The 17,831-nt window shown below is 40.6% G+C and overlaps 1 protein-coding gene and 1 non-coding gene across 2 annotated transcripts in view; both read left to right on the top strand.

Moving 5' to 3' along the window:
• CCDC158 (coiled-coil domain containing 158) overlaps nucleotides 1-17,831 on the top strand; it is a 107,324-nt gene that overhangs the window by 47,368 nt on the left and 42,125 nt on the right. The window contains exons 9-14 of the mRNA XM_030819017.1: nucleotides 1,237-1,356; nucleotides 3,127-3,324; nucleotides 5,046-5,528; nucleotides 10,514-10,703; nucleotides 15,277-15,429; nucleotides 17,364-17,476. Coding sequence (XP_030674877.1) covers nucleotides 1,237-1,356; nucleotides 3,127-3,324; nucleotides 5,046-5,528; nucleotides 10,514-10,703; nucleotides 15,277-15,429; nucleotides 17,364-17,476 — 1,257 coding nt within the window. The remainder of the gene's footprint in view (nucleotides 1-1,236; nucleotides 1,357-3,126; nucleotides 3,325-5,045; nucleotides 5,529-10,513; nucleotides 10,704-15,276; nucleotides 15,430-17,363; nucleotides 17,477-17,831) is intronic.
• LOC115836791 lies at nucleotides 16,093-16,195 on the top strand. Its single transcript, XR_004031807.1, has one exon. It is a non-coding gene; the product is annotated as a U6 spliceosomal RNA (small nuclear RNA).

The raw sequence follows: 17,831 nt of genomic DNA, 5'->3' as shown, positions 1-17,831 counted from the left end.
AAACAGCTGCCTTGTCAGAATAAAATGCACTTTAACATCCTCTAAAATTGGTACTTTTATTCCCATTTTATAGTAATAGTTTAACAAAATGAGGGTTAGAATGGTTACATAAATTGTCCAACTGTAAATATAAATACATATAAATTCATCCTTTAAAAAAGTAGTGGCTCTAAAATGATGACAATAGCTAATAACTTGCTACCATTCATTCTTTTATATTTAATGCCTTTTATTACCGAACCTTTGATACTCTGAAGCAAAATAGCTCTTCTAAGTATAATACAGTTCATTTATGTAGGCGCTGCAGCATGTTATTTATGCCCTATCAAGCTTCCTTTTTTTGAAACAGTTTTGTTCTGTCACCCAGGCTGGAGTGCATGGCCACATTCATGGCTCACTGCAGCCTTAACCACCCAGGCTCAAGCAGTCCTCCCACTTCAGCCTCCCAAGTAGCTGGGACCCCAGGTGTGCACCACCATGCCCAGCTAACCTTTAAAAAAATATTTTTTGTAGAGATGGGGTCTCCCTATGTTGTCTAGGTTGGTCTTGAATTCCTGGGCTCAAGGGATCCTCCTGCCTTGGCCTCCCAAGGGATTACAGGCATGGGCCACTGTGCCAACCCTCAAGCTTTCTTAAATACCAAATTATAGAACATGTCTTCACAGAAGATAAATCTTGAATAGTATGAAAACAGGAGACAGATGTATTACAGGCAATTCCCAAAGTCAACAGTACTAAGTATTTCATTTTGTCTAATTTCCCTGGCTAAATTCAGCATAGATTTTCTTTAAAAAAAACTTTACAAGACCCATCACAATACACTTTTTTTTTTTTGAGATATAGTTTCACTTTTGTCACCCAGGCTGAAGTGCAATGGCACGATCTTGACTCACTGCAACCTCCGCCTCCCGGGTTCAAGCGATTCTCTTGTCTCAGCCTCCCAAGTAGCTGGGATTACAGGTGCCCACCACCACGCCTGGCTAATTTTTGTATTTTTAGTAGAGACGGGGTTTTACCATGTTGGCCAGGCTGCTCTCAAAATCCTGACCTCAGGTGATCCACCTGCCTTGGCCTCCCAAAGTGCTGGGATTACAGGCGTGAGCCAGTGCACCCGGCCTCACAATAAACTTTTATTTTTGTTCTCAAAATAATACCATTTGTTTTCCAAAGTCTATATTTATTTTATATTACCCACTGTCATAATCAGACACTGTTCAATTTGTACTTTCCTTTCAGACAGAAGAGCTGGAAAAGCAGTTAGTCCTTGCCAACTCAGAGCTAACTGAAGCCCGGACAGAGCGTGATCAATTCAGTCAGGAATCTGGAAATTTAGATGATCAACTTCAAAAGCTGTTGGTAAGATTATGTTTTAAAATATGAATAAGACTAATTCTGGGAAGTTTTTCACCAAAATGTATCACAAAACTTGTTTCCTTTATAAAATTACAAATTTACAAAATATTTGTGCATACATGCAATAGATTATTTTAGACACAATTCAAGTTTTGCATATAAAATATGATATTCTATATACTTTTTTCTTAAGCAGAGCTATTACAGTATTAGGTGAAGGAGATCTTGACATAGCCATAGTCTTTCAAGTAGATACTATATTCCCTTAAATTGAAGTAGTGTTACACGTTCATTTTAAGGCCAAATCACATTCAAAACACATACAAATTGCGCATATAGAAATTTGGAATGGATGGTTAGGTGAAGTTGTTTTAAAAGAAAAGGACAATATGATTGTGCTCATAATGAAGCAACTCTGTCCTCTGTTAGAGGAACTATAGGATGAGAAATTTAGGAAAGGAAATGTTTGGAATCCCCCTTTGTGGTATTAGTGGTATAACAGAATAAATTTCTCGGCTTACCAAACTCCATTCCAGGGAATGGTGCTCTTTGCTGGTAAAGCCATCCTTTGCAGGCTGACAAGGGTTTGATGAGCTGAGGTAAGGATAGAACTGAGAGCTGTGTAGAGAAGCTCTTAACCTTGGCATAATTCTTCAGTTCTTTACCTAACATTTGCATGTTTTTCAGTATTCTCCTGTATAATTTGAAAATCTTGGAGACTGAATGTCTGAAAGATCCTCAAACCTAGCCTCCCTTTTCATTCTTACCATCACCACCCCTCGTTCAACCCCTCATTACTCATTGCCTGAAGCATGGCAGTCTCCTTTCTGATGTTCCCAACTCCAGTTTTTCTCCTCTTCACTCCTTCCTGTAAAGGGCTGCCGCATACATCTCTCTAAAATACAGCTCCGATGATGTCACTCTTCAACTCAAAATTACTTTCTCTGTAAAGTCAGACACCCTCCCTTTCAATACTGTTCATGATCCATCACCCTGCTAACCTTTCCAATCCTTTCTCTCTACCTGGACCCAGTGCACCAAGCAAACACACGGGCCCCTTTCCTTTCGCTTCTTCCTAATCTCTGCATCTTCAGATCTAGCTCAAATACTATCCTGAAGCATTTTGATCCCTTTAGTGAGATTCTGTCTGCTATTCCTTATCTTTGGCCCTTTAATGAAAAACCACTTCCAGTTACTTGTGTCTATGTCTTAACTTTCTCTTGGATCTTAAGTCATTTTAGCATAGGTATATCTTTGTTTTTACTAGTCTGACTAGAGTTTTTGCTCCTATTCAACACTATGTATTTTTTAAGTGACTGAAAAGGGAGGTAATTCTATTCACAGCCCAGATGCTACTCCAATTCCAGTACCAGCCACTCTTCTGCCATTTCTCCTTTACTTATCATTTTTCCTTTATGCTTTTGAGCATTTATTTATTATAGGAGCATACTTGGTGTGAGGCATAATGTCTTTCTTAGAAAATGCAAGACTTAAAAACAGGATGACTTTTAAAATCTACTGTATTTTCCTTTTCATTGTATATTATTTGAGGTCTAGTCCCTCGAGATAGACTTGTAATGCTAGAAATTTTAAGCAAAATGTTAACTTATTTTTCTTGGAAATAATTGCTGTTAAGCCGTTAAAAAGGAATCAGATTCCAAAATCAAAGGTGTCTGAAATCACATAAAAACTCCAAATATGATATAAAGACAATATGTTTTATCTTAATTATTTAATAGCAGGGAGGAAAAAAGCATTCCTCTCTTTTTTTAGGCTGATCTACACGAAAGGGAGAAGGAGCTGAGTCTGGAGAAGGAGCAGAATAAGCGACTGTGGGACCGAGACACAGGCAACAGCATCACCATTGACCACCTGCGGCGGGAACTGGACGACCGGAACATGGAGGTGCAGCGCCTGGAAGCCCTGCTCAAGGCCTTGAAGAGCGAGTGTCAGGGCCAGATGGAGCGGCAGGTCAGCGCCTGCATAGGCTGTGCCATCGCCAAACAATCTCCTCTGGGGGAAATATATATTTTATGTCTAAATAGAGCTTTTTATTTTGAACATATATGGACCTAAAATGGCTCCTAAAATAAAGCTATGGATTCTGTGAGCAATTTATGAAAACCTGATACTTATTTTTTGTTTCATTTTTTGTTTATTTATTTATTTATTTTTAGATGGCATCTCCCTCTGTCACCCAGGCTGGAGTGCAGTGGCGCGATCTCGGCTCACTGCAACCTCCACCTTCCGGGTTCAAGCAATTCTCCTACCTCAGCCTCCCAAGTAGCTGGGATTACAAGCACGTGCCACCATGCCCAGCTAATTTTTTGTATTTTTAGTAGAGATGGGGTTTCACCATGTTAGCCAGGATGGTCTCGATCTCCTGGCCTCGTGATCTGCCCACCTCAGCCTCCCAAAGTGCTGGGATTACAGGCGTGAGCCACTGCGCCTGGCCTACATATATATATGTGTGTATATATATATATATATGTATATATATATATATGTGTGTATATATATATATATGTGTATATATATATATATAAAACCACTAATTAAACTAAATATGTCAAGCTTTATCTCACCTGTACATTGTTGAAAAACTAAACTCCTATCCAACTGCCTTTTCACTTTTACCTAAAAATTGGTAACCTAATAATTGCTTATTTCTGCTGCAGAGAAGCATCAAATTATTGGGCAGCCTGAGGAGCAACAGGGTTGAAGGTTTCCAACAGATTTTTTTGCTTTATTTTTCTCCCAAAAGAGACTTGCCTCTCTTTCCCCGAGCCTCAGCACTGATTGAGACTGATGAGTGCATTCCATTCTGGTGCACCCACCAATAGCAAAACATAGACTGCCTTCTTAATAGCAGTGTACTTTCTGTGCTAGGAAGACATGGTTCTAATGCCAGTTACAGCCACAGGGACATAAAAAGCATCCCACAAAAGTGTAAGCTTCTCAGAATGTGAAAGCAAACCAAGGGACTGGTCTTGGCTTAGACCCAGGCAAAGCCATTAACCTACTCTCTGGCTTAACCTGGGCAAGAAGAAAGATGAAAGGACCAACTGGAAGTTAGAATTTTCAGCTTTTCCAAACAAGGATCAGAGAATATGAATGTGTGTGTGGATAAAAACCATTATTCATTTTTTTCCTCAGAGGCAGAATTAAAGGTAAAGTTGGAGGGAAATTAAAAATAAGGGGTAGTTATTGTAAATTCCACCACCCTTCCCCCCATTGCCAGGGTTATCTTAATCTAAATCAGTACAGAAAACATCCACAGAGGAAACTTCCCAAGACTGCACTCTAGAACACCATTGTGGAGGAGCATTATTATTTAATTAAGCCCTCTCCACCCTGGTCTAATTAGCATGTCAGTCTTACATATGTTATAAGAGCTAGAGTTCTGACAGCAAAATGATTGAGTTAATTTAACTAGACATGGCTGGGTACAGTGGCTCATCCCTGAAATCCCAGCACTTTGGAAGGCCAAAGCAGGAGACCACTTAAGGCTGGGAATTTGAGAAGACCAACCTGGGGAACATAGTGAGACCCCCATCTCTTAAAAAAAAAAAAAGATCTTACTAAACATTGCCTAATTCATGATTTCATGCTTTTAAGTTAACTTGTATCTCTTGAGGTTGCCTATACCTATCCTCCCAAATCTATGAAATTCTCTTTTCTTTAACAATCAGGTGGCAGCAATTCAAGGAAAGAATGAAAGTCTAGAAAAAGTATCCTCCTTGACTGCTGAGCTTGAATCCACCAAAGAGATGCTGTGCAAAGTAGTAGAAGAGTTGACAGCCAAGAAAATGACTCTGGAGAGCTCAGAGAGGGCAATATCGGACCTGACAACTTCTCTCCAGGAAAAAGAGAGAGCCATCGAGGCTAACAATGCAGAGATCACAAAGCTCCGCTCCCAGGTGAACTTGAAGTTGCAGGAGCTGCAACACTCGAAAAATGAAGGGGATCATCTCAGAAATGTGCAGACAGAATGCGAGGCCCTCAAACTGCAGATGACAGAGAAGGACAAGGTGATCAAGATTCTGCGACAGCAGATTGAGAACATGACGCAGCTGGTGGGCCAGCATGGACAAACTGCTGGAGCTATGCAAGTAGAAAAAGCTCAACTGGAGAAAGAAATTAATGATAGGCAGATGGAACTAAAGGAACTTAAGGTCTGTAGAGTTTTTTTGTGGTTTAACTTCTGAAATATCATTTCTCTTTGACCAGGTATGACCTGTACTGAAAAGTGGTTCTTGGTATCTGTGGACACTCTGAAACTGTTGGAAGGTGTTTGTTTCTATGTGCATATGTGTGTTTTTGTGAGAAAGGATAAATACTTTTATCAGATTACAGAAGGAATGGATGACTCGAAAATGGCTCAAAATCATGGGTATAAAAAAAAAAGATCAGAAAATCTATGAAGTCTTTCCTGATACCACAGGAAAGTATTTTCTCCCTCTTCAGACAGACCTAAATTTGAACCCCGTCTCTCAATACTTAGTTACAGTGAAACACTGGACTGTTTGCTGAATCTTGGCTTTGATATCGATAAACCAAACCAAACCAAGAAGTAAACAAAACAAAAAACTCCCAACAACCTGTTGGGTTACTGTGAGGCTTAAATCAGAAAGTATATATCAAGGAATGAGCCTATTAATAGTTTCTGGCCATTTAATAATTTAAAATTTAAATAACTTAATAATTTAAAATTTAATAAATATTAATTTCTTTCCCCTGTTTTGGTCTCCTTCTGAACTTTCTCATACTTTATTTGTACCTGTTAAAACCTGGTTCACATTCTATATTGCTGTGTGTGTGTGTGTGTGTGTGTCTGTGTGAGTGTGTTTATGTAGCAGTGTCTCCTTTTCCCTACAAGATTGTAGACTTCTTCAACCAGGGTACAAATCTTATTAGTCTTTGTACCTCCTGCCCCATATTTTTGTGCCTTGCACCCAAAAGTTGCTCGATAAATACTTATCAAAATTTAACACGATTTAATGGTTTTTTTAAAAAAACTGATTTCATAGGATTTATGTCACCTTTATCTCTGACTTGGTGAGTAGCAGGAGACAAATCACGTATACTGTAGATGCCTCAGTTTCCTCCTTCTAAAAATAGGGCCAGCAATAGATAATTATCCATCTTATGGAAATAAACAAGTTCATTGCATTAAAAAAATAGAATTTTCTATTGCTTAAGTTTTTAACTGATTATATACATTTTTAAATGGCCAAACTCACCATGAAAAGGGACATAGAAAGGATTCTTAATGGCCAGCCCTAAAATGAAGTCCTTAGAACAGGTGTGATGCAGGGCAGAGCATATCAAAGGAGAAAGGATGGTTGTTCTACCTTGCTTAGGAAGATCACTAGTGGATTGCTAGTGTATTAAGGTTCTAAACAGGAGAATCCCACTCTTATACTCTAAAACTTAAATCAATTTAATCCTCACAAAACCTTGTGAGGGAGGCACTATTATTATCCCATTTTACATCTGAGGAAACTGAGACACAGAGAGTTTAACTTGCTGGAGAGCAGCACTACCTTGTGGTTTGAACCTAGGCAGCCTAAGTAGATGTTACTGTGCAGTGGTTCTCAGTGAGAACCGGAATCGCCTGGAGGGCTTTTTAAAGCACAGACTGCTGGCCTGCTCCCAGAGTTTCTGATTCAGTAGGTCTAGGATGGGGTGTGAGATTTGGTGTTTCTGAACAAGTTGCCAGATGATGTGGATACTGCTGGTCCTGCGAGCATCCAGGATCTGTGTTAGTGCCTCAAAGGAATGTGGAGCTCATGACTAGAGAGCCAGTGAAAGCTTCAGAGAGAGCTGGGAACCTGAAATGGGCAAAAACTAGGCAAAGAGAAGGAAGGACAGCGTTCCAAGCCCGGGGAGAAGCCTACTCTGTTATTTAGCCTAGAGATGGTGTGGGAGACATTAAAGGTTTAGGGGTAGGAAGGAGGGGGTAGCATGAAGAAGACAGTGTTGGAAGTGGATTAATCTGGCATCAGTATGCAGAAGTGGCTTGGAGAGAGTAAAACTAATTTTCAGTTCCTAAATATGGAGCTGGAGCAGCTTCAGGGAATAATTTCCTAGGTAATTAGAGTTTCACACAGACACAAAGAACGTAAGTTTAAAACTCAAGTCCTAATGCCACATCCACTTCCCTCTGTGATCTGGTAAGAAAAAAAGGTGGGGGAATCGTAGCTATAGAAGGTATGGTTTCTCTCCTGGTTTCTGTCACCTCTTCAGAATGGGTACTGCACACATTGACAGCAGAGGAGCAGAGTGACTTTTATTTCAATAACTGTGGGTCCCCAGAGCTAGACCTTTCTTAAAAACAAATAAATAATAAGACCAAGAAAGGACTGAATTCTATCAACTGGCCTCAAGAGGTGGAGCACGAGCAGCACTCGTCCTATGTGTGTTGTGATGCCTCAGGTTGTCCCAGGGAAAGCCCTCCCCATCCCTTACTGCATGAGGCCAGCTGGATTTAGTGTGACAGTTGTCAGGAGTGGCTAGGCAGAGATTAGACAGCCCAGATTAGGGCCTTTACTGCCCAAACCCATCACAGGCGGGCAGTGAGACAAGCCTGGAGCTCCCCACCAATCCTTTTTGGACAGCCAGAAGCTTGTCATGTGGCTGTATTTCAGATGTATCATTGGTCTCCGCAGTTAAACTGCTGCTATAGCAGTCAAATTGCATCTGCCAGGATACTAAGACCAGTAGGGGGATAATTTGGGGAAACAATCTGATGACCAAAGAAAGTCAATATTGTTTTCAAATGTCACTTATTTGGAAGGATCTAGGTCAGTTCTCTCCACCAGAAATACAGTGTAAGTGACATATATAATTTTAAGTTTTCTAGTAGACACTTAAAAAGAAATGTGAAATTAATTTTAATAACATTTTATTTAACTCATATTCAAAATATAGTGTTTTTAATATTATAATCAATACAACAGATCACCAAGATATTTTATATTCTATTTTTATACAAAGTCTTTGAAATCTGGTGTGTATTTCACACTTACAGCACGTAACTTAGATTGGCCACATTCCAGGTGCTCCAGAGTCATCTGCAGGTATTGTGTTAGACAACACAGACCTACACCCTGGGAAGAGAGGGGTCCTCCTAGGAAGCCTTACCAACACAGATAGAGACCAGTTAGGAGGCACTGTGGCAATCCATATGCGAAGTGATGGCAGTCCAGACCTGGAGGTTGGGCAGGATTTGGTCAACAGCTGGGTATGAGGGGTGAGGGACAGGGAAAGACATGGCGACTTTGTGAGTTCAAACTTAGACTGGCAACATGGTAGTGCCTCTAACAGAGAAGAGTCAGAAAGGATTGTAGGGGAAAGCCCTCTGTGAAGAAGGAATAGGAATGTTTGGGTCAGAGTTTGCAGAAGCATGCCATGCTGTGGGTTTCTGACAGTTAGTTGGAAACGCCGATTTAGAGTTGCCATATTCACATTCCCTACTCTGGTCAAAGGACCAGATACTTTCACCACCACAAACCACCCCAGTCTAAGCTCCCACCTCTCTCGTTTGCTCTTCCAGTTGCCTTCTCACTGGTCTCCATGCTTCTCCCCCTACCCCCACGCCAGCCACTGTTTTCCTTCATACTAAAGCCAGAGTTGTATTTTTAAATTGTTACACTACATCACTCTCATACTCAAAACTGTCCAATGACTTCTCGACTCACTCACAATGCATGCTTAAGTTCTTACCTTGCCTCTGAGCAACCTGATCATTCCCTTGGCCCCCCTCTGACTTCATCTTCTGCTTACCCCAAGCTCACTTCACTCCAGCCCTACTGATGTCCCTGCTGTTCCCCAGACATGTTACCTGTACCCAGAGCTCTTCCCAGACTGTTCGTGTGGCTTGTCCTTATGCTCTTTGAGCATAAGGAGCATCTGCTTAGATGTTACGTCATCAGAGAGGCCTTTCCTTGCCAACTGTGGCAGGGTCCCCAAGACCAACCCCAGGTTTGATGATTCCCTAGGAGGACTCGCAAGACTCAGCATATAATCATACACAAGGCTAGGATTTGTTACAGTGAAAGGATACAAAGCAAAATCAGCAAAAGGAAAAGGCACATGGGGCAAAATCCAGAGAAAGCCAGGCATGAGCTTCCAAGAGCCCTCTCCTAGTAGAGTTATGCAGGACATGCTTACTTCCTACTCCACCCCCTGCCCCAGCAAGACACTGTGACAACACCTGTCAAGTGTTGCTAGCCAGAGAAGCTCATTAAAGCCTCAGTGCCCAGGTTTTTATATTGGAGATTGGTCCCATAGGCCCCTCTACCTGGCAGGTATCCAGATTCCAGGCTCCCAGAAAGAAAGCAGGGGTTCAGCATAAACACATTGTTTGCACAAACAGTTTACGCACACTGAGCCACTCTTATTAGGGTGGTGGGAACCCTCCCAAAATCCAAGTTCCCAGATGACAGTCAAGGGCCAACCTTGTAAGCTGGCCTTTCTGAGGAGAGCACCCAAACCTGCTATGTGAACTCTTTCTGCACACCAGCTTACCTCAAGTAGCAACCCCTCCCTCGCATTCATTCTGTACCCTTCACCTGCTTTTATTATTATTCTTGCCACTCCTCTTACCTGACATATTAAATATTTGTTTGTTTTCTTCTCTTCTTACTAGAGGAGGACATGAAGACATTGTTTTGTTTATTGCTATCCGGGGCCAGGACTAGGGTGAGGTAAGTGAGGTGCCCAGGTTGGAGGCCCTCACCTAGCTGCCTCACTTGCATTACCCTAGTCATAGCCCTGCTTCTATATCCCTTGCATGTAAAATAGTTCCTGCCACAAAGAAGGTTCTTAATATGTATTTTTTGAATGAATGGAGATAGAATAGGAATAATGAAGGGTTGTTGCAAGCAATACCAGGAATTGACATCTAAGCTTAAAAGAAAGTGAAATATTTTTCCCACTTTCTATTGATGCTTTATAATAAAATACAAATTTAGTGTCCTGAGAAGTAATGAAAAGATAATAAATATAGATGGAATACAGATAGGAGGCAGAAAAGGATATTAAGTAGGAGACTGTTGTCAGATTTTAGGACTGTGTTAGCAGCTATCAATTATAACTATACATGTGCATATTTTTTACTTCTATATCTATCCTTTGTATTTATCCATATATTTAGATTTTAAAAGATAAAAAAGATGCAAAGATCTGGGAGCTTGAGGCCAGAGTGAGTGACTTGGAGCTGGAAAAGGTGAAGCTGGTGAATGCAGGCTCTGAGTGGCTCCGTGCAGTGAAGGACATCAAACAAGAGAGAGATCAATTATTAAATGAGGTGAAAACAAGTAGGAATGAATTAAACAATCTTTCAGGTATGTTGCTTCAGTGCAAATCCTACTAAAAAATAAGAGTCTTAGCAGTGAAGCCAATGTAGACCCTAGCACAATTGCAAAAGAAGGGTGTCTCACTCACATGACAAACATGAAGAGTTATGCTGTCCCCATGGAGTTATTCATAGCATGAAATCTCATAGTTCTCAAGAAGAGTTCCCACATCTTACACTTACTGACCTTAACTTTAGTCAGCCCTCAGTGTACTGGAAATTCTGTACTGAATTTCCAAGAGAAGTGTGAGGTATCCAGAGCCCAGGCTTCCAAAAGGGAAACAGGTGTTCACGTAAATCACATTTTCTGCACAGTTTTGTGTTTATGAAAGTGGAAACCTGGAGTTCTTTGAGTCAAATAGCTTGATTAGAAGTTTACTAATGGAGTGACATGTGAAAATAGACATGTAAATTTATTGAAAGGAAAAATCCATGGACTTACATTAAACAGTGAAACACTCCAGTTTATGGTTGGTATGTGTATTAGTCCCTTCTTGCATTGCTGTAAAGAACTACCTCAGACTGCGTAATTTATTTTATTTATTTATTTTTGAGACAGAGTCTCACTCTGTCGCCCAGGCTGGAGGCATGATCTCAGTCACTGCAAGCTCCGCCTCCCGGGTTCACGCCATTCTCCTGCCTCAGCCTCCCGAGTAGCTGGGACTACAGGCACCCACCACCACGCCTGGCTAATTTTTTGTATTTTTAGTAGAGATAGGGTTTCACTGTGTTAGCCAGGATGGTCTCGATCTCCTGACCTCGTGATCCACCTGCCTCAGCCTCCCATAGTGCTGGGATTACAGGCATAAGCCAGCCCACCCAGCCCAGACTGGGTAATTGATAAAGAAAAGAGGTTTAATTGACTCACAGTTCTGCAGGCTGTACAGGAAGCATGGCTTGGAGGCCTCAGGAAACTTAAAATCGTGGAAGATGAAGGAGAAGCAAGCACATATTCACATGGCAGTGGGAGAGAGAGAGAGAGAGCACACAAAGGGGGAGGTGCTACACACTTTGAAACAACCAGATCGCATGAGAACTCACTCACTGTCATGAGAACAGTAAAGGGGAAATCCACCCCCATGATCCAGTCACCATCCACAAGGCCCCTCCTCCAACACTGGGAATTACAACAGGACATGAGATTTGAGTCGGGACACTGAGCCAAACCATATCATTCTGCCCCTGGGCCCTCCCAAATCTCATGTCCTTCTTACATTTCAAAACACAATCATGCCTTCCCAATAGTCCCCCAAAGTCTTAACTCATTCCAGCATTAACTCAAAAGTCCAAGTCCAAAGTCTCATCTGAGACAAGGCAAATCACTTCTACCTATGAGCCTGTAAAATAAAAAACAAGTTAGTTACTTCCAAGATACATTGAGGGTACAGGCATTGGGTAGATGTTCCTGTTCCAAAAGAGATAAATTGGCCAAAACAAAGGGGCTACAGGGCCCATGCAAGTCTGAAACCCAGCGGGGCAGTCATTAAATTTCTAAGCTTTGAAATAATCTCCTTTGACTCCATGTCTCACATTCAGGGCATACTGATGTAAGGGGTGGGCTTCCAAAACCTTGGGCAGCTCTGCCTCTGTGACTCTGCAGGGTACAGCCCCCATGGCTGCTTTCTTGGGCTGGCACTGAGTGCCTATGACTTTTCCAGGCACACAATGCAAGCTGTCAGTGGATCTACCATTCTGGGGTCTGGAGGACAGTGGCCCTCTTCTCACAGCTCCACTGGGCAGTGCTCCAGTGCAGATCCTGTGTGGGGGCCCCAACCCCACATTTCCCCTCTGCACTACCCTAGTAGAGGTTCTCCATGAGGGCTCTGCTCCTGCAGCAGACTTCTGCCTGGGCATCCAGGCATTTCCATATATCCTCTGAAATCTAGATGGAGGCTCCCAAGCCTCAACTCTTGCCCTCTGTGCACCCACAGCCCCAACACCACATGGAAGCTGCCAAGGCTTGGGGCTTGCACTCTCTGAAGCAACAGCCCGAGCTATACCTTGGCCCCTGTTAACCACAGTTGGAACTGGAGCAGCTGAAATGTAGGGCACCATGTCCCAAGGCTGCACCGTGCAGCAGGGCTCTGGATCTGGCCCAGTAAACCATTTTTCCCTTCTAGGCCTCCACACCAGTGAGGGGAGTGGCTTCTGAGAAGGTCTCTGAAATGACGTGGAGACATTTTCCCCATTGTCTTCGCTATGAACATTTGGCTCCTCTTATCTTACGCAAATTTCTGCAGCCTTGAATTTCTCCCCAGAAAATGGATTTTTCTTTTCAACTGCATGGTTGGGTTGCAAATTTTCCAAACTTTTATGCTCTACTTCCCTTTTAAATATAAATTCTAGCTTCAGGTTATTTCATTTTTAATGCAAATGAGCATAGGCTTTTAGGAGCAGCCAGGCCACATCTTGAACACTTTGCTGCTTAGAAATTTCTTCTGCCAGATACCCTAAATCATCTCTCTCAAGTTCAAAGTTCCACAGATTCCTAGAGCAGGGGCACAATGCTGCCAGTCTCTTTGCTAAAGCATAGCAAGAATGATCTCTACTTCATTTCCCAGTAAGTTCCTCATCTCCATCTGAGACTTCTTCAGCCTGGACTTCATTGTTCATATCACTGTCAGCATTTTGGTCACAACAATTTAACAAGTTTCTAGGAAGTTCCAAACTTTCCCACATCTTCCTGTCTTCTTCTGATCTCTCCAAACTGTTACAACCTGTATCTGTTACCCACTTGCAAAGCTGCTTTCATATTTTCAGGTATCTGTAGAGCAGTATCCTACCTCTGTGGCACCATTTTTCTGTATTAGTTCATTTTTGCATTGCTATAAAGAACTACCTGAGAATGAACAATTTGTGAAGAAAAGAGGTTTAATTGACTCACAGTTCTGCAGGCTGCACAGGAAGCATGGCTGGGAGGTCTCAGAAAACATAATCATGGTGGAAGGTGAAGGGGAAGCAAGCACATCTTCACATGGTAGCAGTAGAAAGAGAGAGAGGCAGGTGCTATACACTTTCAAACAACCAGATCTCATGAGAACTCACACACTATCACAAGAACAGCAAGGGGGAAATCCTTCCCCATGATCCAATCACCTCCCACGAAGCCCCTCCTCCAACACTAAGAATTACAATAGGACATGAGATTTGGGTCAGAACACAGAGCCAAACCATATTAGTATGGTATGAAGTATCATGTACTTCATAAAGTCAGAAGTTACTGAGCATTTACTATGCAAGACACTGTGATAGAACCTGGAAACCCCACAATGAAGCTCACAGTCTAGTGGGGAGATAAACCTAGATAGAAATGGGTGAATAACCAGTGTGTGAGGCACAGTGCAAGTGTATTGAGTACAAAGATAGCACAGAGGATAGAGAATTTACCTCCTGTAGGAAGTGACGTCTGTACTGGGTTTGAAAGAGGAAAAGGAATTCAGCAGGTGAAAAAGAGGTGCAAGGGACATTCCAGGCAGAGAGAACATTATGGGCAAATGCACGAAGCCATGAAATATCAAAATGTGACCTCAGAAGTATTAGCTGGAGCAAAAGTAAAATGAATGAGGGCTAAGAAATCAGGCAGAATAGATAGGTAGAGCAGGGTAATGTGGAGCCCACAAAGGATATTAAGTAGGAGATTTTTTGTCAGATTTTAGGTGGACTGTGTTTGTAAGTAAATTAGAGAAAAGAAAGGCAGACCAAGCAGTTAAGGAGGATTTTTGCAGTCATCCCAGATAAATAGAATGAGGATTTGAATTAAGGCAGTGGCAGTGAGAATGGAAGGAAAGAATTAAGAATATTTTTGGAGGTTAAATCAACAGAACTTAGTGGTTGGAGGGATTAAGTGTAGGTTTCAGGATTTTAGTTTGTGGTATTGGAAAAGCAATGTTAGCAACTGGGAGAGGGAACCAGAAGGAAAGGCAGGCTTGAGGGCTGGAGGATGAGATGTAGTCACTGTGAGGCAGTTGTTTTCAGGTGGCATGAGGACATCTACATGGAGATGTCTGGACAAATGGAGCTGGAGCTTTGATCCTTTTCTGTATAAATCTAATCATATATATAGATACATATAAATAAATATGTGTGTGTGTGTATGTGCATGCACATGTGTATTGTAGTATATCAAATGATGAGTTTGTGCCAGGTATTTTCACAGATACTGGAGATAAGTCAGATAAGACAGATGGCAGCCTCAGGTTACTTATAGTGTCGTGGAGATTCATCTACCAGCAGATGGTGGTTAAATCTACTCTAGTGGACATGGTCATCCAAGAAGAAGGTTTAAGATGAAATAACTGCAAACTAATTACAATGTTTGGGAAAAAACAATGAGTAATAAGTGGGTAAAGGAGAAATAGGATCCACCCAAGCAGATTAAAAAAAAGAGTCATATCCCTGGAATTGTGTGTGTACATCTCATTTCTGTAACAAAGGAAGATGTAATTAAATGAGTTCTCTTCCAGCTCTAAAATTCTGTGATCATTAATTACAAATAAAATATACTTAATTAACAATGGGATAGAAAAAAGTAACCATCTATTATTGATTATCACATTGTATAGAGGAGTATGAAGTCTTGAAAAGGAATTTCCAAAACAAAAGTGAAGAAATGGAAATGACTACAAATAAGTTGAAAATGCAATTAAAATCTGCACAGTCTGAACTAGAACAGACAAGAAATGCATTAAAGTCAATGGAAGGATCTGATGTTCATGGTATGTATGCTCTGTTAGATTTAAAATTTTTTCTTCTGTTTTTAATTTAATGGACTAAATTTGTTAAAACACAAACTCAAATACGTTACCTACCACCTCTTCACAGTGCTAAATGATGTGAGAAATATACAATAGTAGGTATTAATGATGGAGGTTATGTAGCAGTAGTTAATTGTTTTTACAGAAATTGCCATGGAGTTAATTTAATCTCTAAACTATCTGAATATTTCCTTTCTAGTGGCTATTTCAGTAATTTCTAACAGATCTCAGTATCTATTAATGTCAAGTAATTATTTTTAAGGATATAAATACAAGTTGCCAGTAATTTCCATTCAACCCTTTATTTTTCAACATGTACACGATATAAACGGTAGGTCCCTGGCTAGTTGGCAGTTCTTGATTCCTTCACTGTGATAAAAATGGAAAGGAATCCTGGAAATTGAATTGTTAGGTGAGGGGACCTTCTTACCACCTAGACTTATTCCCCTTTTACCTTGCTGCCCATACTAATGCAGAGAGATAAAAAGGTTATCTTCCAGTTCATGTTATTCATATAATTGTTGACATGACCACATTAGCTGACCATAAAAATTAATATTTATCTAATTAAAGTATATATTTTTCCATTTCTCAATATTTTTTAATGTCAGAAGATTTATTTTTGTGCTCGCTTTGGCAGCACTTATACTAAAATTAGAACGATATAAAGATTACCATAGTCTCTGTGCAAGGACGACCACAAATTCTTGATGTGTTTCGTATTTTGTGTGGTTTGGCCCTTTGCTGGTTAACACAGATAAACTTGTTGGGTTTGCAGAAGTCACTCGAGAGGTCTTTTGGGATCTGCTGCCCCTGCTCCCCAGACAGCAACCCTGCCTCACTGTCGGGCATCTTCACAATCACCCCAGGGACATTACAATTATTAAGTTACCTAGAGAACCCTTGTATTCTCATTCAAATTCTTGTTTTTATTTATTAAATCAGCTTAAAATAAAAAAAAAATTCGTTTGAGAAAATTACCTTTCAAGGCCAACCATGATCCACTTAATCAGACCATAATTCTTCAAAGTGGTGAGCAAATAATGTCAGACTTTTAACCTATTAATAAATCAATATACAGTGTCAGTTTAACCCTGTTTTGACAGTTTAGATAGAAGAACTATATCTTATTAATGAGAAGTCAGACCTTTCATTCTGATAGCTTGTTTATAATGAATGGTATATTTTCATTTTTCTTTTTAACCTCTAAGTTATAGCCAGACTGGACTCAAAGCTGTGGCATTTTCAATCCTTTTTCCTCAGCTGACTATAAGAAAAAAAATCAGATATGCTTATGCTGGCAGTTTGGCTACTGAGATGGTAGTGAGTTCCAAGCACATGACAACAATCATGAGAATAAAAATTGAAGGGTTTGTGATATCACTGGGCGCTTTAAAAGATATACTAGATGTCTTGTGCAGTATTTTAAGTATGAGTTTCTGGAAAAATCATTTTAGTAATAATACAATATATATTATTATTTATGTGACACCCCCCATGTCTACACACACACACACACACACACACACACAAGTACATATATTATATATTATATATTTCTCTACATGGGTAAGTATGAGTTTAGTCAATGTTATTGTTATTACTGGAAAGGTGGCAACGTATCATGGTCAATGAAATTAATCCCAGTGGCAAAAACCCTACAAAACATGATTATATGTATGTTTCCCAGCTAAAACTCTCTAGTAGTAGTTAAAAGTTATTATATTCCAATATTATGAAAACCAAAGACATTTGTCCATGATCTTTTCCTTGAGACTGCCCAGATACCTTGGAGGATCTTCCTTGTCACCTTCTCATAAAGTTTAACCATCAAATTACCATAGTCTCTCAAACTTAAGAACCTAAGGCATAGTTTGCCTCTTTTTTTTTTCCAGCTAAGAAAGTGGCAATGGGGATGCAAAAGCAAATCACAGCCAAAAGAGGTCAGATAGATGCCCTTCAAAGCAAGATACAGTTTTTGGAAGAGGCAATGACAAATGCAAATAAGGTGGGTTGCTGTCCTCAGAGTGGGGAAACCAACATGTTCACTCACAGACAGACCACAAGGCAGAATAAGATGAAGCAGAGATGCAAGTGCAAGGGGAAAAGGAAAGCTTATTTCTAGGTGAGCGAACAAGGGAAAAGTTCCTAGAAAAGCATTTGAGCAGGGTGTTGAAAGACAGCTACTATTTTAAACGTGGGAAATGGGAAAAAGAACATTCTTGGTAGAGGCAAGGAATGATTATAAACAAAATACAGTGAGTTCCATTATAATGTGACATACATGTTTGTAAAAATCGCTGTGCTATGCAAAATTGTGTAATTAAAAACCACAGGGCTTATGGGAACAATGGGATCAGGAG

Source organism: Nomascus leucogenys, chromosome 9, assembly GCF_006542625.1.
Source record: "Nomascus leucogenys isolate Asia chromosome 9, Asia_NLE_v1, whole genome shotgun sequence".
Taxonomy (NCBI): Eukaryota; Metazoa; Chordata; class Mammalia; order Primates; family Hylobatidae; genus Nomascus; species Nomascus leucogenys.
Note: the sequence above shows the minus strand (reverse complement) of the source record. Positions and strands in the feature narration are given on the sequence as shown.